The sequence below is a fragment of the Oncorhynchus clarkii genome, chromosome 16, assembly GCF_045791955.1.
Source record: "Oncorhynchus clarkii lewisi isolate Uvic-CL-2024 chromosome 16, UVic_Ocla_1.0, whole genome shotgun sequence".
NCBI lineage: Eukaryota > Metazoa > Chordata > Actinopteri > Salmoniformes > Salmonidae > Oncorhynchus > Oncorhynchus clarkii.
The window spans coordinates 16,452,378-16,477,430 of record NC_092162.1 but is presented as its reverse complement, the minus strand read 5'-3'; the positions used below and the strand labels follow the sequence as shown (position 1 = coordinate 16,477,430).

The following is a 25,053-nucleotide window of genomic DNA, read 5'->3' as shown; positions in this document are numbered from 1 at the left end:
TGGAAGAGCTGCCTATGCTGCATGCTGCTGTTGCCTCCCCTCTCTGTCTGTCCCTGCTTCGGATGGTAGAGTAGTTGGCTGTGGACCTCTGCCTCCTTATCCTCTTCTCTCCTTCTCCGTTTTGACTACCAGGAGACCAGTTAGCCCCAGCGTCGTGTGTGGGCACCAATCAGAAGAGAGTGGCTCTTACCTATAAGTCCCCAAGGGTCTCTTTGCCAGCTACTGCTGCCACTCAGGAACTAGGGTACTTTTTTCCTTCTCACTTTTCATCCTTTCTTTTTCTGTTCAAGGCTTCTCTGCAGCTGTGGTAGGACTAGGAGTGTCACGCTCAAACTCTCCTGTGTCCTTCCTCTTTCTTGTTTGCTATCTCTCAATCTCTTGAAGGTTGTTCATGGTGCACAGGGACGTTACTGACAGGTCTGAGTCATTTTGCATGATCACTTCCCCTGTCTGAGAGAATGAAGGAGTAGGAACATTGGAGAAGATGATTCTTTGGGCTGGCCTGCTTCTCCTGGGTTCATGGAAATTCTCAACGGTCGCCAGTCAATGCCACATGGAGTCTCATCTCAACAGGAAAAGTAGTGGAAGGACACATTTTGTTCAGCACAAGTTTTGAGTTCCAGTGTTGTGGAGTTGGACTGGACTCCTGTTTGGATTACTAGGGTTCGTGTTTGTGTGGAAGTAGCTGTAGAGTACCTGGCTCTGTCTAATCATGGGCAATGCGGCTGGGAGTATGGAGTTTCCAATGGGGAAGGAGGGGAAGACAGTGTCGTTCCCCCCAGGCTCAGAAACCCCCCAGAAACAGGCGGCGGGGCCCAAAATTCCCATGCCGGCCGAAGAGGAGTTAGAGGAGCGCTTCAATGTGGTGCTGGTAAGTCGTCGTCGCCCACACACAGACACACACGGCCCAGTTTCTGGAGCCTGTGAGGGCACACATTCTCTTTTACACAGTCCCATACAGAAACTACAAACAACACAATACAAAGAAACAAAGAATGCTGAACAAAATGTGCACATCCCCAGGACAGGCTTATCAGCGAGCAGGGTACATAAAGTGACTGTGGAAAGATAAATAAGAATTCCTTTATTCTCTGGTTTACAGAAGCTCATTGAGTTCATTGTAAGGTCAGTTGGGAATGGATCAAGAGGAAGCTCTAATCCATATTTGCAGTGGAAACGGCATAATAAAAGGTTGCCATATACAAATATTACACTGCATTAACAGTGAGCCTGTGACATACGGTTTCTTTTTTCATTCAAGTTTGCAGTGCAAAAAAGATATTTGTGAATCCCCTAATCCCAATTAGTTGTACAATTTCACGTTCATAACTTTAGTTTTGGTTTGTTATATCTACTACTGCAGTAGTACATCGTTAGACGATCCACCAATATCACTGCAGTAATATTAACAGTAAATCCAGCCATTCACCTCCTAACCATCTAACACTAACATTCCCTATTACTCGATGATAATTCCATAACCGAATTGATGACAAGTTGGACATTCCTCGACTCCATAACTTGATTTTTGTGTTACTCCCTTCACTGGGCCTATTGGTCCTTGTCTGCAAAAATATCTAATAAGGGCAGGCTATGACTGAACAACTGGTGTTGAAAGCCAAAAACCAATTGGGTCAACATATTTCTCCCTGATATCTGAGCTATGCTTGATATGTTGCTCAGTATAACATTTCATGCATTCTGGTTTTTAGTCTCTCTCACATCTATTTCCTTTACAGGTGCATTAGAGTGCGATAAGTTATAGAATGACGATGACTGCCGCATCCTCATGCCAGACCTACAGTACCAGTCAAAAGTTAGGACACACCTACTCATTCAAGGGTTTTTCTTTATTTGGACTATTTTCTATTTTCTACTGAAGACATCGAAACTATGGAATAACACATATGGAATCATGTAGTAACCAAAAAAGTGTTAAACAAATCAAAATATATTTTAGATTTTAGATTCTTCAATGTTGCCACCCTTTATTCTACAATGTAGAAAATAGTCAAATTAAAGAAAAACCTTTGAATGAGAAGGTGTCCATATTTTTGACTGGTGCTGTATGTATTTGTCCTGTAGATTTGCATCATAGATATGGTAACAAATAGATGGTGAAAGAGAAGACAGCTGCCTAACTTTGTGTCCTTAGAAAACCTACCCACAATGTCAGTTTAACATTCTGATATAGGCTAACTTGGTTAAGTAGACTTATTCAAGGGCCTCCCAAGTGGCACAGTGGTCTAAGCCACTGCATCGCAGTGCTAGCTGTGCCACTAGAGATTCTGGGTTCGAGTTCAGGCTCTGTCGCAGTTGGCCGTGACCGAGAGACCCTTTGGGGCGATGCACAATTGGCTCAGTGTTGTCCGGGATAAGGGAGGGTTTGGCCGGCAGGGATGTCCTAGTCCCATAGCGCACAAGCAACTCCTGTGACGGGCCGGACTCAGTGCATGCTGACACGGTCGCCAGCTGTATGGTGTATCCTCCGACCCACTGGTGCGGATGGCTTCCGGGTTAAGTGGGCATTGTATCAAGAAGCAGTGCGGCTTGGGTGGGTTGTGTTTCAGAGGACGCACGGCTCTTGACCTTCCCCTCTCCCGAGTCTGTACGGGAGTTGCAGTGATGAGACAAGACTGTAACTACCAATTGGGGAGAAAAAGTGGTAAAAAATAAAAAAGTAGACTTATTCATAGAAATTACATCAGTGATCAATTACTAGTAGCACAGTAGTTGGTTTGTGCACATGTCAATCAATGTCCAATTGCAGCTACCAGATGAAACTGACAATCATACTATGATATTGATACGTCAGCCTGATGGTTAGTGTTACTCTGTCAAAATTAATGTCTGGCCCTGTAATTCAAAGCAGTCTAGAATGTGATTAACTGACTGGACAGAAATTATATCTGAAAATGGTGTTGCTGAGAGGAATGTGTGTGTCATTCAGGTCACAGTCAGGAACATGTCTCTATTACCTGAGTCATACCACCACATGAGGATGAGATGTGGCCTTTAGCTTGTTAACCAAGTGACTCACCATGTGGGATTGCTTATTCTCTTCAGGAAAACACAACCCAGCTATTTGATTGTTCATGGGAAATTCCACGGTAACGGAATTGTGCTGAGACAAAACCCCTTCATTTATAAGCTCAACAAACCATACAACTCTATGCACCATGACTACTTTTAACAATTTACACTGAACATTTTTACAAAACCACACTTACTGGAAGAACTGTGCAGATGCAAAGTTTGGTAACACAATTTCAGTAAAATCTCCTTCAGCTTTTTGTGTCCACGTTTTCCAAACACTTTTAAATACCTGCTCCGAATAGACCCGGTAACGAAATTGAGGTAACGGAATTTGATCATGGGTCCCTGATCGGTACTACACAGAAATACATAACTATGTATATGAATGTCATTGTCTTCATGGTGATGTATCCTAAATGGGTACACAAAGGTATACATTTGAAATATCCTTTGTTGCATATTTGGGCATTATTCTAGACACTGGCTACTATTTTAATGAGTTCTGCCCCCAAACAAGACCACATTTAGTTGGTCTGAACCAATCAAACGTTTCACAAGTTCGGACATCAACGTACAGCACAGTAGAGCTCAGTACAGTACAGAGTAGAGTTCAGTACAGTACAGAGTAGTTCAGTACAGTATAGAGTTCAGTTACAATACAGAGTAGAGTTCAGTACAGTACATTGCAGTACAGTACAGAGTAGAGTTCAGTACAGGACAGTGCAGTACAGTACAGAGTAGAGCTCAGTACAGTACAGAGTAGAGTTCAGTACAGTACAGTACAGTACAGTACAGTAGATAGAGTACAGTACATTATAGTGTACTCAACTCTAGTGTGCTTACAGTGTACTGTGCTGAACTCTACTCTAGGGTACAGTACTGTACTGAACTATATATTTTTTTTACTGTACTCTACAGTGCTGTACTGTACTATATCTTACTGAACTGTATTCTACTGTGCTGTCCAAACTTGTGAATCCAACTGTTGTTTGTGACTACTATTATTTCCCATTGTAGTCAATTCAATTTCAGAAATTCTGTTACCGGGTGGGGGGGGGCATTATGAGGGGCCAGCTAGGAATAAACGTCTAGAGACCAGAGTTGTTAATGTAATGAATCAACTTGGCAGGTGTCGAGGCTCAAGAGCTTTGCATACAGCCAGTGCCAGCTGATGTGCTGTCAAACCAGGGTGGACTTCCCTGTGTGTATGTGTGTGCGTCCGATGTGTTATAACATACGTATCAGCATGTCCGTGTGTGTTACATCTGCTGTACGATCCAGCATCGTCTTAGTACGCAAAAGCACACATGTTCCTCTGTACGACAATGTGCCTTTTTTTTGCTACATCACTCTATTGCGGAGAGAACACTAAAGACAGATCATCCCCTACATCACACCCCCCCTCCCCTCCACACACACCCTTACCCGACACCCACGGATCCACCCCCTCTTCATCTAATGCTGAGTGTGCATAGCAAATCTCTGCTGTGCCAAACATCCTACTCTGGCTGCATTCCAAGCAGGCTGGCTGGGGTGCAGCAAAACGCCTAGATCTACAGATGAAGATGTGAAGTGCGGCTGTAGAACCATCATGGCCAGCCTGTCCCAGTGTTAATACATTAGAGACTATTAAACTATACCAGAGTGTCAGATGTCAATCACCTACAAGGGTGGCACTGCGGGTATGTGTGTGTGTGTGTGTGTGTGTGTGTGTGTGTGTGTGTGTGTGTGTGTGTGTGTGTGTGTGTGTGTGTGTGTGTGTATGTGTGTGTGTGTGTGTGTGTGTGTGTGTTCCTGTGTGCGCCTGCATGCGTGTGCTCGCTCGGGATTAGTATTCCATGAACAACCCATATGTTACATAATGATCGGGTTAAGTGCTGAAACTGAAGCAGTTTAGAATCTTAACTGCAGACATCAGGATGATGTCCTGTAAGTGGTCCAATAACAAGGTGCTTAAAGGGAAGCCTTGGCTCAACTCTGCTCACTCTCCCTATTCAAATTTACATTGAGCAGCTCTCCTCTGCACTTTGCATACTCCTTTGCATATTTCCCAGTGGCCAATGGGTTAGTGGGTGGATGTGTAAATGTGGATCTGTGGATTTGTGTTCAGTAGATGAGCGTGTGTACGTGTGTGTGCCTGCGTATTCATGCCAGTCTGTATATGAGTGCATGAAAACATGTATTCCTTATTAGGATGCAGCCTACCTGTGTGTTTGGAGTTTCTCACAAGTGTGTGAATTTACTTTGAGCATGTTTGTGTACACATGCGTGTATGAAAGTATGAAATGATAGGGTACCTCTGAGAAACTGACGGCGATTTTATTTTCTGCTCCACTGAGGAGACAGGTGATAGGCTATCGGATAGCCAAGATGGCTCCCTAGACTGCACATCGGTGGGAGCCAACTCAGGTTTCCATTACAGAACCTCATACAAAGGACCTTTGTCAATAAAGACCCCTAAAGGCAGTTTGGTTGCCAGGTACAGCACATCAAGACTCTGAGTGAGACAGTAATGATTACAAAGTCTCAGCTCCTCCACCTGAATTCAAGGCTGGAATTTGACAGGATATTAATTTCCATGGTTACTATAGACACTGTACATACTGTATGTAAATGCAATTTGCTATTAGTTTTATTAGGTCTAGTTTAACAAATAGCATGCAATGCAGTTTCTCATTCTCACCTTTGACCTCCCTTTCTCTAGTACACTCTTAGAGCCTCTTCACACTTTTGGTAAAGATACTGTCGTCTACACATATTTCTCAAATATAATTTGCGTACTCGCTACGTCTGGACCGCTATCAGCGGAGGTACCGCTCTACACTTGTCTGACAGTTACATCCCTTGATGCAGGGTTGTATGAACAGAATTGTCTCATTGAGCCAACACTCCTACCAGTATTCAGTATTCCAGTATTTCAATATTCAGACCCCAGTATTCAGACCTTTTACTCAGTATTTAGTTGAAGCACATATGGCAGCGATTACAGCCTCAAGTCTTCTTGGGTATGATGCTACAAGCTTGGCACACCTGTATTTGGGGAGTTTCTCCCATTATTATCTGCAGATCCTCTCAAGCTCTGTCAGGTTGGATGAGGAGCGTTGCTGCACAGCTATTTTCTGGTCTGTCCAGAGATGTTCGATTGGGTTCAAGTCCAGGTTCTGGCTGGGCCACTCAAGGACATTCAGAGACTTGTCCCGAAGCCACTCCCGTGTTGTCTTGGCTGTGTGCATAGGGTCGTTGTTCTGTTGGAAGGTGAGCCTTCGCTCCCTTCTGAGAGCCTGAGCGTTCTGGAGCAGGCTTTCATCAAGGATCTCTGTACTTTGCTCTGTTCATCTTTGCCTCGATCCTGACTAGTCTCCCAGTCCCTGTCGCTGAAAAATATCCCACAGCATGATGCTGCCACCACCATGCGTCACCGTAGGGATGGTGTCAGGTTTCCTCCCGAAGTGACGCTTGGCATTCAGGCCAGTTCAATCTTGGTTTCATCAGACCAGAGAATCTAGTTTTTCATGGTCTGAGAGTCTTTAGGTGCCTTTTGGCAAGGGGCTGTCATGTGCCTTTTACTGAGGAGTGGTGTCTGTCTGGCCACTCCACCAAACAGGCCTGACTGGTGAAGTGCTGCAGAGATTGTTGTCCTTCTGGAAGGTTCTACCATCTCCACATAGGAACTCTAGAACTCTGTCAGAGTGACCATCGGGTTCTTGGTCACCTCCCAGACCAAGGCCCTTCTCCCCCGGTTGCTCAGTTTGGCTGGGCGGACAGCTCAAAGAGTCTTGGTGGTTCCAAATTTCTTCCATTTAAGAATGATGGAGGCCACGGTGTTCTTGGGGACCTTCAATGCTGCATACATTTTTTGGTACCCTTTCCCAGATCTGTGCCTCGACACAATCCTGTCTCGGAGCTCTAAGGACAATTCCTTCGACCTCATGGTTTGGTTTTTGCTGTGACATGCACTGTCAACTGTGGGACCTTATATAGACAGGTCTGTCCCTTTCCAAATCATGGCCAATCAATTGAATTTACTACAGGTGGACTCTAATCAAGTTGTAGAAACATCAAGTATGATCAATGGAAACAGGATGCACCTGAGCTCAATTTCGAGTCTCATAGTAAAGGGTCTGAATACTTATGTAAATAAGGTATTTTTGTTTTTTATTTTTAATACATTTGCAAAAATGTCTTAAAACCTGTTTTCACTTTGTCATTATTGGGTATTTTTTACTTAATCCATTTTAGAATAAGGCTGTAACATAACAAAATGTAGAAAAGGTCAAGGGGGCTGAATACTTTCCGAAGGCACTGTAAACGTTTTTGAAACAGGTGAAATGTACAGACATTTTACTAATATTTGATACTTTCTTTATTGAGTTTTTACCAGAAATTGGGGGAAACAACCTGTTACACTCTGAAATCGTCGCTGTAGCTGCCGGCTGTACTGAGCCATGTAAAACTATGGAAGCCCATCCCACCATCCATTTTAGTTCATACAAATACGAGATGTTTTTTCATTTGTAGGTGGCACCATAGGTCCCATAGTGCTGCGGGGGGGGGATTGTTTTCCTGGGGCCCAGACTTCTTCCTGACCTGGTAGTAGACTAACCTAACCAACTCCGGACACTAGTAGTAATTTATCAGATGTAAAAAAACGGTTTTATATGGGCTATGATGGGACCAGATTATTTTTCTAAACAAGTCATATGGTAAAAAAAACACCTGGAAAAACTCCTGTCCCTAGGGAGGATGAAAGCATTAAAACCCTCTACACATACAAAGAGACAACAACTCCGATTGGACAAAAACTAAGCTCGCTGTATGAAGGGTTGCAGACAAATCCGTAGCCGATGTGAGCAAGACCTTTAAACAGGTCAACATTCACAAAGCCGCGGAGCCAGATGGATTACCATGACGTGTACTCGAAGCATGCCCGGACCAACTGGTAAGTGTCTTCACTGACATTTTCAATCTCTCCGTGACGAAGTCAGTAATACCTACATCTTTAAAATAGACCACCATAGTCCCTGTGCCCAAGAAAGAGAAGGTAATCTGCCTCAATGATTACCACCCCCTAGCACTCACGTCTGTAGCTATGAAGTGCTTTGAAAGGCTGGTCAATGGCTCTCATCAACACCATCATACTGGAAACCTTAGACCCACTCAAATTTGCATACCGCCCAACAGATCCACAGATGACTCAATCTCAATCGCACTCCACACTTCTCTTTCCCACCTATACAAAAGGAACACCAATGTGAGAATGCTGTTCATTGACTACAGCTCAGCGTTCAATACCATAGTGCCCACAAAGCTCATCACTAAGCTGAGGACACTGGGACTGGGCACCTCAATCTACAACTGGATCCTGGACTTATTGATGGGTCGCACCAGGTGGTAAAGATAGGCAACAACACATCTGTCACGCTGATCCTCAACACTGGGGCCCCTCAGGGGTGCGTGCTTAGTCCCCTCCTGGACTCCTTGTTCACCCACGAACAAGCACGACTCCAACTTCATTAAGTTTGCTGATGACACAACAGTGCTTGGCCTGATCACCGACGAGACAGCCTATAGGGAGGAGGTCAGAGACCTGGCAGTGTGGTGCCAGGAGTACAACCTATCCCTCAATGTGAGCAAGACATAGGAAGTGATTGTGTACTATAGGAAAAGGAGGGCCGAACAGGTCCCCATTAACATCGACATGTCTGAAGTAGAGCGGGTTGAGAGTTTCAAGTCCCTTGGTGTCCACATCGCCAACAAACTATCATGATCCGGACACACCAAGACAGTTGTGAAGAGGGCATGACAACACCTTTTCCCCTTCAGGAGCCTGAAAAGATTTGGCATGGGTCCCCAGATCCTCCTTAAGTTATACAGCTGCACAATTGAGAGCATCCTGATAGGTTGCATCACTGCCTGGTTTGGAAACTGCTCGACATCTGACCGCAAGGTGCTACAGAGGGTTGTGTGTATGACCCAGTACATCACTGGGTCCAAGCTTCCTGACACCCAGGATCTCTACTCCTGTCACCCAAGTCATAGACTGTTCTCTCTGCTACCGCACAGCAAGTGGTAGGAGCGCCAAGTCTAGTTCCAAGAGGCTCCTTAACAGCTTCTACCCCCCAAGCCATAAGACTGCTGAACAATTAATCAAATGGCCACCCAGACTATTTACATTGACCCCCCCCCTCTGTTTATTATCTATGCATAGTCACTTTACAAATTACCTCGACTAACCTGTACCCTCACACATTGACCCGGCACTGGTGTCCCCTGTATATAGCCTCGTTAATGTTATGTAGTTTTCTTGTGTTACTTTTTTTTAACTTTAGTTTGTTTAGTACATTTTTTCTTAACTCTATTTCTTGAACTGCATTGTTGGTTAAGGTCTTGTAAGTTAGCCTTTCACTGTAAGGCCTTTCACCTGTATTCGGCGCGTGTGACAAATAAAATGGGATTTGATTTGATCATGTAGGCCTTTGCGTCTGTAATTGAAAAGATACTCATACGGTATGTCATCACTATTGTGTTGATTGATTCATTCCAGTCAATCATTATTGATTCAAAATTCCTAGGTAGCCTAGCCACCCGAAGTGTGAAAATAAACTACATTTGTTAATATTTTCTCGGAACACAAAGAAATTGTCAATTTTAGGCTATAAATACATAGTTTAGGCTATAAAAACATGACGTTACATTTCCCCTGGCCATGCCCAGATGGGATCAGAGGACATAGGCTTCTCTAGGCAACCTGCAGCTGTGGTTGTTATCAACAGGCTACAGTTGATCAAACTGAAGCACAGACTAATTGTGATTAGTAGACAGTAGTGAAGAGGGTACGACAAAGCCTATTCCCCCTCCGGAAACTAAAAAGATTTGGCATGGGTCCTCAGATCCTCAAAAGGTTCTACAGCTGCAACATCGAGAGCCATTGACTGGTTGCATCACTGCCTGGTATGGCAACTGCTCGGCCTCCTACCGCAAGGCACTTCAGAGGGTAGTGTGTACGGCCCAGTACATCACTGGGGCTAAGCTGCCTGCCATCCAGGACCTCTACACCAGCGGTGTCAGAGGAAAGCCCTAAAAATTGTCAAAGACCCCAGCCACCACAGTCATAGACTGTTCTCTCTACTACCGCATGGCAAGTGGTACCGGAGTGCCAAGTCTAGGACAAAAAGGCTTCTCAACAGGTTTTACCCCCAAGCCATAAGACTCCTGAACAGGTAATCAAATGTCTACTCAGACTATTTGCATTGTGTGTGTCCCCCCAACCACTCTTTTACGCTGCTGCTACTCTGTTCATCATATATGCATAGTCACTTTAACCATACCCACATGTACATACTACCTCAATCAGCCCGACTAACCGGTGCCTCTATGTAGCCTCACTACTGTTATAGCCTCGCTACTGTTATAGCCTCGCTACTGTTATAGCCTCGCTACTGTATATAGCCTCGCTACTGTATATAGCCTCGCTACTGTTATATTTCACTGTCTTTTTACTGTTGTTTTTATTTCTTTACTTACCTATTGTTCACCTGATACCATTTTTTACTTAAAAATTGCACTGTTGGTTAGTAAGCATTTTCACTGTTGTTATTTGATTTGATGGAACAGATCAGAATGTTTAGCTTAAAATGTTAATAAACTATTATTTCTTATTTTAAGTTCAGCATTGTGCACATGGCGGTAGGCCTACGTGCAAATGTTCCAAAATACAATTTACGGGAAAACATGTTTTAAAATCTGCACCGCACATGCAACCAGTTTAATGACAGAGATGGAAATATCCATTTGAAAATGGCAAAGTGGGGAGATCTAAAGATGCAACAACTATCATGGATTACTAATATGACTTCCCACTGGGCACACACTGGTTGAATCAACATTGTTTACATGCCATTTCAGTTAAATAACATTGAACCAACTTGCAACAAACGTTGAATTGATGTCTGTGCCCAGTGGGTAGGATAATGCCTTTGGCTGCTAGATAATGAATGAAGGTTGATTTGAAAACCAAAAGAACAGTCAGGAGAGTGCATATGAGGAAGTGTTAATAAAATATTTCCTTCAACATTTCTATGGCCGGATTTTGACTCCGCACGCCTCATAATATAAAGCAAAACATCCAAGTTTCAAGCAATTAAGGAACAGGACATATAGCTAGATGTTGATAGGCCAAACCGTCTTGTGGTAGCTGGAAAGGCTTTCCCAAAAACCTAAATGTTATGTTAACTAGCAACAATGTAGCCTATGTAGGCAGAATGATATCATAATTATTTGTATCAATCCAGTAGCCATTTGTTTTTGCAAACTACATTTCATGTGTGCTACAAAAACACTGATAACCAAACAAGTGCTAGGTGCCTGCACACATTTTCTTCGATTTTTCCTAGACCTCAAAGGTGGTCTCATGATGTGGTTTAAGCATTGTTGTGGACATAGAACATCCAGTCTCATTTATCTGTCTCAATAGTAGGCCTATTATTAGTCTACTTGCACAGTACAGCTTGGGTTGGCCTGACTGTGAAAGACCAATATGGGATTTATCATTTTAGGTCATTCCGAGTACAGAGTACGTTTTAGCAAAATCTGAGTATACCCTCTTCTCCAGGTACGACTACATCACTGGGTATGGGCTTCCATATAAAACAGCTTATTGCACTGAATTCACCCAGATTTTACCCAAATTTTACCCATATTTTCAGTCACAATTTGCTTTTACCACATGTAATGATTTGCATGATATTGATCAAAATGAAGCCTGGCTTGTTCTAATGTTGTAAGGAAGGCCTACTGTACTTTAATATTCGTATGAGAGGGTCAATGGCTCATTTTGATAGGCTAATGTTACTTGTTGAAGACATGCTGTTATATGAACGAACTCTGGGCTTTTGCCTTGAAGCTGAAATGTAATCAGTGTAGCCCACAGATGAGAAAATAAACCTTTTAATTGTCTGCATATACTGTACATGCTTGTGAATTGCTTTTTTAGTTCAAGAGTGTAATATGGTTTGGTTGCATTATTGAATAGTGTAACATGTTTTAGAAGAAAAGTTTTTCATTGTTGAACAGTTTGTGCTTACTCTACTGGCTACTCTGATGTTTCATTTGAACTGCAGACTAAGAATGTCACATCGCCAGCCACAACATTGTTTTTAACCTTTAACTAGGCAAGTCAGTAAAGAACAAATTCTTATTTACAATGACGGCCTACCCAAACCCGGATGACGTTGGGCCAATTGTGCACCGCCTTATGGGACTCCCAATCACGGCCGGATATGATACAGCCTGGATTTGAACCAGGGGCTGTAGTGACGCATCTTCTCAGACAGATGCTGTTCTGACTTAGAATAGGTTCTGACGTAGAATATGTGGACAATTACAAATACTTAGGTGTCTGGTTAGACTGTAAACTCTACTTCCAGACTCACATTAAGCATCTCCCATCTAAAATGAAATCTAGAATCGGCTTCCTATTTCGCAACAAAGCATCCTTCATTCATGCTGCCAAATATACCCTCGTTACACTGACTATCCTACCGATCCTTGACTTCGGGAATGTCATTTACAAAATAGCCCCCAAAAAAGTCTAAAAGTATTTGGTTTTAAATATACGTAAGTATCAAAAGTAAATGTAGTTGATAAAATATACTTAAATATCAAAAGTAAAAGTACAAATAATATATATATATATACACCTTAGCCAAATACATTTAAACTCAGTTTTTCACAATTCCTGCCATTTAATCCCAGTAAAATTTCCCTGTCTTAGGTCAGTTAGGATCACCACTTTATTTTACGAATGTGAAATGTCAGAATAATAGTAGAGAGAATGATTTATTTCAACTTTTATTTCTTTCATCACAATCCCAGTGGGTCAAAAGTTTACATACACTCAATTAGTATTTGGTAGAATTTCCTTTAAATTGTTTAACTTGGGTCAAACGTTTCGGATAGCCTTCCACAAGCTTCCCACAATAAGTTGGGTGAATTTTGGCCCATTCCTCCTGACAGAGCTGGTGTAACTGAGTCAGGTTTGTAGGCCTCCTTGCTCGCACACACTTTTTCAGTTCTGCCCACAAATTTTCTATGGGATTGAGGTCAGGGCTTTGTGATGGCCACTCCAATACCTTGACTTTGTTGTCCTTAAGCCATTTTGCCACAACTTTGGAAGTATGCTTGGGGTCATTGTCCATTTGGAAGACCCATTTGCGACCAAGCTTTAACTTCCTGACTGATGTCTTGAGCTGTTGCTTCAATATATCCACATAATTTTCCTCCCTCATGATTACATCTATTTTGTGAAGTTCACCAGTCCCTCCTGCAGCAAAGCACCCCCACAACATGATGCTGCCACCCACGTGCTTCACGGTTGGGATGATGTTCTTCAGCTTGCAAGCCTTTTCCTCCAAACATAACAATGGTCATTATGGCCAAACAGATCTATTTTTGTTTCATCAGACCAGATGACATTTCTCCAAAAAGTACGATCTTTGTCCCCATGTGCAGTTGCAAACCGTAGTCTATTTTTTTATGGCGGTTTTGGAGCAGTGGCTTCTTCCTTGCTTACTGGCCTTTCAGGTTTTGTCGATATAGGACTCGTTTTACTGTGGATATAGATACTTTCGTACCTGTTTCTGGGATTGATTTGCACTTTTCGCACCAAATATGTTAATCTCTAGGAGATAGAACTCGTCTCCTTCCTGAGCTGTATGATGGCTGTGTGGTCCCATGGTGTTTATACTTGCGTACTATTGTTTGTACAGATGAACGTGGTACCTTCAGGCATTTGGAAACTGCTCCCAAGGTTGAACCAGACTTGTGGAGGTCTACAATTTTCTTTCTGAGGTCTTCAAATCAAATGTATTTACAGTGCCTTGCGAAAGTATTCGGCCCCCTTGAACTTTGCGACCTTTTGCCTCATTTCAGGCTTCAAACATAAAGATATAAAACTGTATCTTTTTGTGAAGAATCAACAACAAGTGGGACACAATCATGAAGTGGAACGACATTGGATATATATAAATATATTGGATATTTCAAACTTTTTTAACAAATCAAAAATTGGGCGTGCAAAATTATTCAGCCCCTTTACTTTCAGTGCAGCAAACTCTCTCCAGAAGTTCAGTGAGGATCTCTGAATGATCCAACGTTGACCTAAATGACTATTGATGATAAATACAATCTACCTGTGTGTAATCAAGTCTCCGTATAAATGCACCTGCACTGTGATAGACTCAGAGGTCCGTTAAAAGCGCAGAGAGCATCATGTAGAACAAGGAACACACCAGGCAGGTCCGAGATACTGTTGTGAAGAAGTTTAAAGCCGGATTTGGATACAAAAAGATTTCCCAAGCTTTAAACATCCCAAGGAGCACTGTGCAAGCGATAATATTGAAATGGAAGGAGTATCAGACCACTGCAAATCTACCAAGACCTGGCCGTCCCTTTAAACTTTCAGGTCATACAAGGAGAAGACTGATCAGAGATGCAGCCAAGAGGCCCATGATCACTCTGGATGAACTGCAGAGATCTACAGCTGAGGTGGGATACTCTGTCCATAGGACAACAATCAGTCGTATATTTCACAAATCTGGCCTTTATGGAAGAGTGGCAAGAAGAAAGCCATTTCTTAAATATATCCATAAAAAGTGTCGTTTAAAGTTTGCCACAAGCCACCTGGGAGACACACCAAACATGTGGAAGAAGGTGCTCTGGTCAGATGAAACCAAAATGTAACTTTTTGGCAACAATGCAAAACGTTATGTTTGGCGTAAAAGCAACACAGCTCATCACCCTGAACACACCATCCCCACTGTCAAACATGGTGGTGGCAGCATTATGGTTTGGGCCTGCTTTTCTTCAGCAGGGACAGGGAAGATGGTTAAAATTGATTGGAAGATAGATGGAGCCAAATACAGGACTATTCTGGAAGAAAACCTGATGGAGTCTGCAAAAGACCTGAGACTGGGACGGAGATTTGTCTTCCAACAAGACAATGATCCAAAACATAAAGCAAAATCTACAATGGAATGGTTCAAAAATAAACATATCCAGGTGTTAGAATGGCCAAGTCAAAGTCCAGACCTAAATCCAATCGAGAATCTGTGGAAAGAACTGAAAACTGCTGTTCACAAATGCTCTCCATCCAACCTCACTGAGCTCGAGCTGTTTTGCAAGGAGGAATGGGAAAAAATGTCAGTCTCTCGATGTGCTAAACTGATAGAGACATACCCCAAGCGACTTACAGCTGTAATCGCAGCAAAAGGTGGCGCTACAAAATATTAACTTAAGGGGGCTGAATAATTTTGCACGCCCAATTTTTCCGTTTTTGATTTGTTAAAAAAGTTTGAAATATCCAATAAATGTCGTTCCACTTCATGATTGTGTCCCACTTGTTGTTGATTCTTCCCCAAAAAATACAGTTTTATATCTTTATGTTTGAAGCCTGAAATGTGGCAAAAGGTCGCAATGTTCAAGGGGGCCGAATACTTTCGCAAGGCACTGTATATAGCCCTTCTTACATCAGCTGATATCTCAAAGTGCTGTTCAGAAACCCAGCCTAAAACCCCAAACAGCAAGCAATGTAGGTGTAGAAGCACGGTGGCTATGAAAAACTCCCTAGAAAGGCCTAAACCTAGGAAGAAACCTAGAGAGGAACCAGGCTATGAGGGGTGGCCAGTCCTCTTCTGGCTGTGTCGGGTGGAGATTATAACAGAGCATGGCCAAAATGTTCAAATGTTCATAAATGACCAGCATGGTCAAATAATAATAATCACAGTAGTTGTCGAGGGTGCAGCAAGTCAGCATCTCAGGAGTAAATGTCAGTTGCCTTTTCATAGCCGATCATTAAGAGTATCTCTACCTCTCCTGCTGTCTCTAAAGAGTTGAAAACAGCAGGTCTGTGACATGTAGCACGTCCGGTAAACAGGTCAGGGTTCCATAGCCGCAGGCAGAACAGTTGAAACTGGAGCAGCAGCACGGCCAGGCTGACTGGGGACAGCAAGGAGTCATCATGCCAGGTAGCCCTGAGGCCTGGTCCTAGGTCTTGGCTGATTTATTTTGATTTTCCCATGATGTCAAGCAAAGAGGCACTGAGTTTGAAGGTAGGCCTTGAAATACATCCACAAGTACACCTCCAATTGACTGAAATTATGTCAATTAGCCTATCAGAAGCTTCTAAAGCCATAACATAATTTTCTGGAATTTTCCAAGCTGTTTAAAGGCACAGTCAACTCAGTGTATGTAAACTTCTGACCCACTGGAATTGTAATACAGTGAACTATAAGTGAAATAATCTGTCTGTAAACAATTGTTGGAAAAGTACTTGTGTCATACACAAAGTACTGTAGATGTCCTAACTGACTTGCCAAAACTATAGTTTGTTAACAAGAAATTTGTGGAGTGGTTGAAAAACGAGTTTTAATGAGTGTATGTAAACTTCCGACCTCAACTGTATATATATAGAGATTTTTTTGTATTTATTGGTATTTGTATTTTTTAAATGTTTACGAATAGCCAGGGTCACACTCAAACACTCAGACATAATTTTAAAACAAAGCATTTGTGTTTAGTGAGTCCTCCAGATCAGAGGCAGTAGGGATGACCAGGGATGTTCTCTTGATAAGTGTGCGAATTGACCATTTTCTGTCCTGCTAAGCATTTAAAATGTAATGTACTTTTGGGTGTCAGGGAACATGTAAAAAGTACATACATTTCTTTAGGAATGTCGGGATGTAAAAGTAAAAGTAGTCAAAAATAGTAATTAAAGTACAGATACCCCAATACAGTACTTAAGTAGTACTTTAAAGTATTGTTACTTAAGTACTTTACATCACTGTATATCCCTTTGGGGGGAATTTCACCTCTCACACACTGACTGTTCCCCTTTCCCCAACTGCCAAACTGACATATGTAGATCAGAGACAGATAAGGGGCGGCAGGGTAGCCTAGTGGTTAGAGCGTTGGACTAGTAACCGGAAGGTTGCGAGTTCAAACCCCCGAGCTGACAAGGTACAAATCTGTCGTTCTGCCCCTGAACAGGCAGTTAACCCACTGTTCCCAGGCCGTCATTGAAAATAAGAATTTGTTCTTAACTGACTTGCCTGGTTAAATAAAGGTAAAATAAAAAATAAAAATAAGAGCTAACTGCCCTGACTGATCCTCCTGAGTGGGCCTCTGTTAAACATAGCAGCTTACAATAATTAAACAGAAGGACGCGACATGCTCCCAGGCTACTTGACATGGCAGCCTGGACCACACTTCTTGAGGTCTCCTGATAGCCGAGATAGACAGTGTCCTTAGAGAGTTACGGATCTAGAGCTGATAAGTCTATTTAAAGGGAATGATACAATTGGAAGTGTAGCCTAATGTCTGAGTGCCCCATTTACTTGGTTATGACAATGAGAGCAATTTGATACTATATGCAATCACACCAGTGAAACAAGAGGGTGTTTCAATGGCAGGGGTACTTTGTGGGGCATGGCTGTGCATGTTTTTGTCCCTGTGTCGGAGTGTGTACTGTATGTGAGGGAGGAGAGTAGGGTGGAGGTCTAATCGATAGAATATAATTAGAGATTAGTGCAGTTTGTCCCATCACTACTGTCTTTGAAGATAGAACTCTTAAAGTGACAGGTGGCCCAATCAATGTAACGGTAACAAATTGGTCTACAGTACTGTACTAAGCACATGTATGCATATATATATATATATATATATATATATATATATATATATATATATATATATATATATATATATATATATATATATTTTTTTTTTTTTTTTTTTCTTCAGATAATTACTTAGTGTATTTTCCAGATTTTGACCACAGACACAGATGCACATCTCTCATATGTAAATGTAGCTTCATGATGTCAATGAGAAAAAAAGAACATGTGACTTTGATATCATAATGCCCCTACTGTACAGATAAACTACAGTAAAACTCTAGTAGGTTATTCCTCTGCATGCCCCTGTACAGGACTAGCCACCAGGCAACTCTAATCCCAGTTTATTGATCCAACATAATTTATCAAGCCTGATTTAGCGCTGGCTGTACCATTGATTTAGGATGTTGTTCGCTATTAATTGTGCATCCCTTCCCCCCATCCCCCTGTGTGTGACACAAATGACTTTTAACTGACTGAGCTGATGTGTATAGATAGATAGTGGTTACAAAACTTGGGCCCGCTTCAAGACACCAAGTAGCTACCTAGAAACAATTTAAAAAATGTATTAATCAAAACCAAAAGGGCAATAGCTTTCAGCATTAGCTCATGTCTGACTTCTCATGTGAGTTGTGCCACTGGGACCACAGGCTTTCATTACCATTGTCTGGGCTTGTCCAGGAAGTTCTTGTATGTAAAGGAAACAAGTAGCGATTCTGAGAGAAACATGTATGGCTTTGGAGGCTACCAAAAAGTTAACTGTGAGTGACCTACAAAATGTCTCTAGTGGTGTGGTCTGACGTTTGTACAGAGTTACAGAAACATACAGAGACAACAGGAGGAGGAGGAGAAGAGGGGGAGGAGGAAGAGGAGAACGAGGAGGAGGAGTGCGTTGGTGAGGTAAAGATATAGATATGTGAGTCTCTTGTCGGCTAGCCCAGTTTTCCTGGGTGGCAGGGCTGTGTTGGGCTATAATTAGTAGTGCAGGATGTGCGTGCGTGAGTAGGGAGGTGTTTTGGTTGGGGCGGGCAGCTGAAGCCAGAGGCCCAACAATAATATATGATAGTGTGGGTGCGTTAATGAACATGGAGTCTAAGGGGAGGCGTGCGTGTGTCTCGGGGTGAAGGATCCCATCTGCCTCGCCTCTCATTCATAACTCTCACTGTCACCACAAGTTGGGAGTTGGAAAGAGTCCGCAAGAGGCTGTGGCCTGTCAGCTGACAGCCCCACCGTCTGCAATTCACTATCATGCACATAACTTGACTTGCCATGGCAGATGCCAACCTCACGCTGACGAAGGCTGCCGCCAAAACGTTGTTTGTTCTGACCTCTGCTGTTGAAAAAATACATTAAAACACAACGAATATGTCAGTGAATGCAGGTTCTTCCTTTCTTCAAGTAGATGCCAACCTCACCAACAACAATCGGTTGGCTCTGCTCGGAGAAGGATAAAGTGTGGTCCCAGATCTGTTTGGTCACTCTGTGGTCATTGTGACTAACAGCATAAACTGATCTGGGACCAGGCTAGAAGTGGTGGTAGTGGTATTCCTGGTCACCTGCTATTGTGACTGCAAAGTAAAGGCTTAGTCTAGGTAGCGTGAAATAGGGTGATTGTGCAAGAGTAGAGGCAATGTGTTGGAGATGGAGAACCAGTTTACAGTAAGTACTGTTTAATAATGCATATGACATAGTTAAACTCCTATGTAACCGCAATGAACAATGATTCCTAACCGCTTAAAGTAAAGCTTTGTATTGACACTGTTTTGTACTGTAGGCAGAAAAGCAACAAGACAATAAGACATGGCTTTTGAGGTTCGATATCAGTGGGAATTGGGGACTGTTTCACGTCTGACTTCATTCCAACAGTCGGCTTACAATCTGTTTATAAACACCTATAATGTAAACAGTTTTTACGTTTAAACACACTATTTTCATCCTTTTGCATGAGAGAATACATACAGTAAACCATATGCCTTGTTCATGTAGTATATGTCATGGTGAACAATGTAATAATGTTTACATGCAGACCGTCTCTATAGCTCTGTAGCTACCTGATTCTCCAGCAGCTATTAAAAAAAAATGTGTTTGAGTGAAAGTACTGACTATGACATCAGAAGGATGTAATCTATTGTCACTGTCTGATAAAAACCTTGTAACTTCATTTTTGACATTTTTATTGAAATGAGTAACTTCCCTCAATGTACTCTGAAAATGTCATGGCTCTAGGACCAAGAAAATGTTTTCAAAATAGCTTCTAAAGTTTCCTAAATGAATGTTTGTTAATAATAGGAAAATTTGACATTTTTTACATTTCCTGAAAAGTTTCTGTTTTCATCAGTGATGCACTCTCTCTATTCTACACTTCTGCCGTCTCTCCATACCTCCCTCTTTAAAAAATCCAGTTAGACATATAAGCAAGTCTGTTTAGCAAAACACACTCTCCCATGTTGTGGCAACAGCACCAGGCTCCCAGGTGAAACAGGAACACTATCTGGCAGCAGTTCGGGTCGCCTGTCGACTGTATAGGGGCAGGGTTGTCCCCGCTGAGTGATGCTTAATGAAATCATTGAGGTGCTGCGTTACTGACGAGCTTGTCATAGCAACCGGCTGCACTGTGCATTCAAGGGACATTGTGTGCTTGTCTATTCACATGGCCTATTCATATGGTCAGGAGTTTCAGGTGACTCATACAGTCTATGATTTGCAGTGTTCACAAATACATACAGGTAACTGCCAAAATAATGGAAACACTTGAGTAAATTAGGGATACAAAGTATATTGAAAGCAGGTGCTTCCACACAGGTGTGGTTCCTGAGTTAGTTAAGCAGTAAACATCCCATCATGCTTAGGCTCATGTCTAAAAATGCTGGGTAGGCCATTATTTTGACGACTTTGGCTATGTCCTCATAGGATGACAATGCCCCCATCCACAGGGCAATGTTTTAATGAGCATGAAAAATATGTAAACCATATGTGTCACGCCCTGACCTTAGATCCTTTTTATTCTCTATTTTGGTTAGGTCAGGGTGTGACTAGGGTGGGTAGTCAAGTTTTTGCATGTCTATCGTTGTCTCTGATTGGGGATCATATTTAGGCAGCCTTTTTCCACCTGTTTTTTGTGGGATCTTGTTTTTGTATTGTTGCTGTTGAGCCCTACAAGGCTGTACGTTTTGTTGCTTTTCTCTTTCTTGTTTTGTTGCTGGTTATCATTAATAAATATGGTTAATCTACCCCACGCTGCATCTTGGTCCGACCATTCTTACAACGACGAGCGTAACAAAATGCCATGACTGTTTCAGTCATATTTCACATTTACATAATTTAGTAGATGTTCTTATTCAGAGTAACTTACAGTTAGTGCATTCATCTTAATATACCTAGGTGGGACAACCACATATGAAAGGTATAGTACAGTGTTACTCACACTTTTTTGTAAGGGGGTCACTTTGGGTTGAGACAATCATTCAGAGGGCTGCACAGATCATGAATTTATTGTACTTTTTCTTCCAATATTATCAATTATCAATTGAGAGCAAATTCAGAGCAATAGAGCACATACAATTGATTTGATGTACAGCAAATCACACATTTATATACATACACAATTGGCCCAGCGTCATCCGGGTTTGGCCAGGGTAGGCCATCATTGTAAATAAGAATTTGTTCTTAACTGACTTGCCTAGTTTAATAAACGTGAAATAAATTACAATAAAAAAAGTGGCTTTGAAGTAGCTTGTTTGTGAAATCAGCATACGATATTTCGGCTGAGGCCAAAGAAACATTATTTGACAATCTCCGCGTCTGTGACGGCCTTCTTGTTTCTCGCGAGTATCCAAGCAATCTCATATGTAGCCTCTGTCATTTTCTCTGCAACAGTGCCAGATCTGTCCATCATTTGTTGTTGTCCTTTGAGCTGTCCTGTTTGAAGTTGCGCTACTTTGTTGTTTCTGAGGTTGCTTTGTGGTGGATATATTTTGTTAATGTGGGCATGGTGTGACTGGAAATGTCGCTCTGAATTTGCTCATTTAAAACATTTGACTACCTTGTATAATAAGACAAAGTGAGCTAGTCCCATTATGTCGTACAAAAAAATACTTGTCTGTCCATTTCTCGTGGAACTTTCTGTGTTCTTCTTGAATCGACCGTATCCTTCTCTTAGCCACTGGAGCCACGTTAGCCACGTTAGCTCTGTTATTTCTCCGCCGCCATCTTCTTGATTGTCCTGGTTCTCCGGAGGTTGTTCGTTCATAGCTGTCACGTTGTTCTCCAGCTCTTCCCCCTAATTTTCATTGTAAATAGATGTAAGTTTATTTTTTACAATAAATCGATCCATGTCTAGCAGACTGCAAAATTTGTCGGTCGCTGTAGCTGAGCAGTTGCGTTCTATTTCGGGAAACGTTCTATTTCGGACTTTCTGTTCAACATCTGCACTATACTTCCATCTATCTGCCATCCAGGAAACAATAGATATATTCAAAGACGTGATTCAGGCCTGCATTAAACATATTGAATTGAATCATTGTTATGTATTAAGAATGGAAAATAGGAAAATCACAGCGAGCCACAAAATACCCTTTTCCTCATTAAAGTAATTATCAGCAAGGTCAGAGCTGGGGGGGGGGGGTCAAGTGCAAGTGTTGGTTCAGGAAGGGGATTATTTAAGAGACTCTTGGAAGGGGTAGGCCTTCAGGTGCTTTCAGAATGTGGGCAGGGGCTCTGCTGTCCTAGCTGGTTCCACCATTGGGGTGCCAGGACAGGGAAGAGCGTTGACTTGGCTGAGCAGGAGGGGCCCTCCTCTAGAGGTGGGAGGGCCAAGAGACCAGAGGTGGCAGAACGGAGTGCTCGGGTTGGGGTGTAGGGTTTGAGCATAGTCTGAAGATAGGGTAGTGTAGTGGATAGGAGCTTCAACTGGAAGCTTGTGGAGTTTGCAGACGAGCAGGATGACATGTGAGAACTTGGGAAGGCTGAAAACCAGGTGAGCTGCAGCCTTTGGATAAGTTGCAGGGGTTTGTTGGCACAAGTGGGGAGCCCAGCCAACATCGAGTACAGTAGTCCAGACGGGAGATGACAAATGCCTGGATTAGAACCTGCACCGCTTCCTCTGTGAGGTAAGGTCATACTCTATGGATGTTGTTGAGAATGAACCTGCAGGAGCGAGTCACTGCTTTGATGTTTGCAAAGAATGACAGGGTGTTGTCCAGGCTTACATCAAGATTCTTTGCACTCTGGGAGGGCGACACTAGAGTTGTCAACCGTGATGGAGATGTCTTTGAGCGGGCAGGCCTTCCCTGGGAGGAAGAGCAGCTCTGTCTTGTTAAGCTTGAGGTGGTGAGCCAAAAAACAAATTGAGATATCTGCCAGGCACGCAGAGATGCGTGTCGCCACCAGGAGAAGGATAACTTTTGTTGAGTGTCATTCGCATGGCAATGATAGGAGACCGTGTGAGGATATGGCAGTGCCAAGTGACTTGGTGTATAGAGAGAAGAGGAGAGGGCCTAGAACAGAGCCCTGGGGGACACCAGTAGTGAGAGTATATGGTGCAGACACAGATCCTCTCCACGTCACCTGGTAGGAGAGGCCTGCCAGGTAGGATGCAATCCAAGAGTGGGCAGAGCCTGAGACAACCAGCCATGAGAGGGTGGAGAGGAGGATCTGACGGTTCACGGTGTCAAATGCAGCAGATAAATCTAGGAGGATGAGAACAGAGGAGAGAAAGTCAGCCTTAGCAGTGTGGAGTGCCTCCGTGACACAAAGAAGAGCAAGAAGATCGTTCTGAGAGAGATAACAAGAGAGTTGATCAGAGACAACACGCTTAAGTGTTTTGAAATGAAAAGAAAGAAGGGATTACAGTTCTTTAGTTTTTGACGTCAGATGAGTCAAGTGTTGGTTTCATGAGGAGGGGAGCAACTCTGGCCATTTTGACGTCAGAGGGGACGCAACCAGTGATCAGGGATGAGTTGATGATGGAAAGGGAGAAGGTCTCCAGAGATGGTCTAGAGAAGGGAGGAGGGGATGGGGTCGAATGGGCAGGTTGCCGAGCGGCCAGACCTCACTAGACCTCACTAGTTACATGATTTTATCTAGAGAGAGACGGAAGGAAGAGCTCAAGGCGTAGGGTAGTTCTGTATGAATGGGACCAGTGAACTCAATATACTGAGTGAATGTAGTCAAAGTCCTCCACAGAGAGGGAGGAGGAGTGAAGGATTAAGGAGGGAAGAGAAGGTGGAAAAGAGTTTCCTAGGGTTTGAGGCAGAAGCTTGACATTTAGAGAGATATAACGTTGCTTTAGCAGCAGATACAGAGGAAGATAAGGTAGAGATGAGGGAGTGAAAGGATGATATGTCATCTGGAAGTTTTACTTTAATCTATTTTTTCTCAGCTCCCCGCTTCCCTGTTCTGGTAGCTCATCATGGAGCAGGAGAGGAGGGCGACCCGGCCAGGAGGAAAGGGGACAGTGCAACTCAAAAAATACGGAAAGAGAGCAGAGTATGGTCGAAGAGGCAGAATCAGGAGACGAGTGAGAAGTATTTAGCAGAAGGGAGAGATGATAGGATATAAGAGGAGAGAGCAGTAAGAGAGAGAGTGAAGACTGCGACAGCACATGACCATCTAGGTAGGGGCTGAGTGGCTGGGGTTGGAGGAAAGGGAGACAGAAAAGGAAACAAAGTAGTGATCAGAGACCTGAAAGGGTTTGCAGTGATATTAGTAGGCGAACAGCCTCTAGTAAAGATGAGGTCAAGCGTATTGCCTGTCTTGTGAGTGGGAGGGAACTGGGAAAGGGTGAGGTCAAAAGAGGCGAGGAGGGGAAAGGCAAACGTTGAGAGGTTGAAGTCGCCAAGTATGAAAAGCTGAGTTTATCAAGGTGTTAAGCTCATTGAGGAACTCTCCAAGGGCACTTGGTGGGCGATCGATGACAACAATGCAAAGCTTGAGTGGACAAGTGACAGTGACAGCATGGAATTCAAATGAGGAAATGGACAGGTGAGGGAGGGGGAAAACAGAAAATCTCCAGTTAGGAGAAACGAGTAGCCCTGTGCCACCACTGCGACGACCAGATGCTCTTGGACTATGAGATAAAACGTAATCAGATGAAGAGAGCAGCTAGGGTAGCAGCGTTCTCTAGGGAAATCCATGTCTCCATCAGGGCCTAAATGTCAAGGTCCTGAAATGAACTTGGCGTTCTTAACTGCAAATCGGCACTTCCAAACATTGCCAGAGACCCGAAATTCCACATTGGTTGTGTGAGCCGGGTACACTAAATTAGAAGTGTTGCAGCCAATGGGTGGGGAGCGTCTGTAAAGCCTACAGGGAGAGGAGCAAACAGGTATAGAAAACACACATAGTTGCC

At 43.0% G+C, this 25,053-nt stretch overlaps 1 protein-coding gene across 1 annotated transcript in view; it reads left to right on the top strand.

The window, feature by feature from the left end:
- Positions 1-21: 21 nt before the first annotated feature.
- The window catches only part of LOC139367472 (formin-like protein 1), a 51,998-nt gene continuing 26,966 nt past the window's right edge, over positions 22-25,053 (top strand). Inside the window, exon 1 of the mRNA XM_071105689.1 lies at positions 22-871. Coding sequence (XP_070961790.1) covers positions 713-871 — 159 coding nt within the window. The 5' untranslated portion in view covers positions 22-712. The remainder of the gene's footprint in view (positions 872-25,053) is intronic.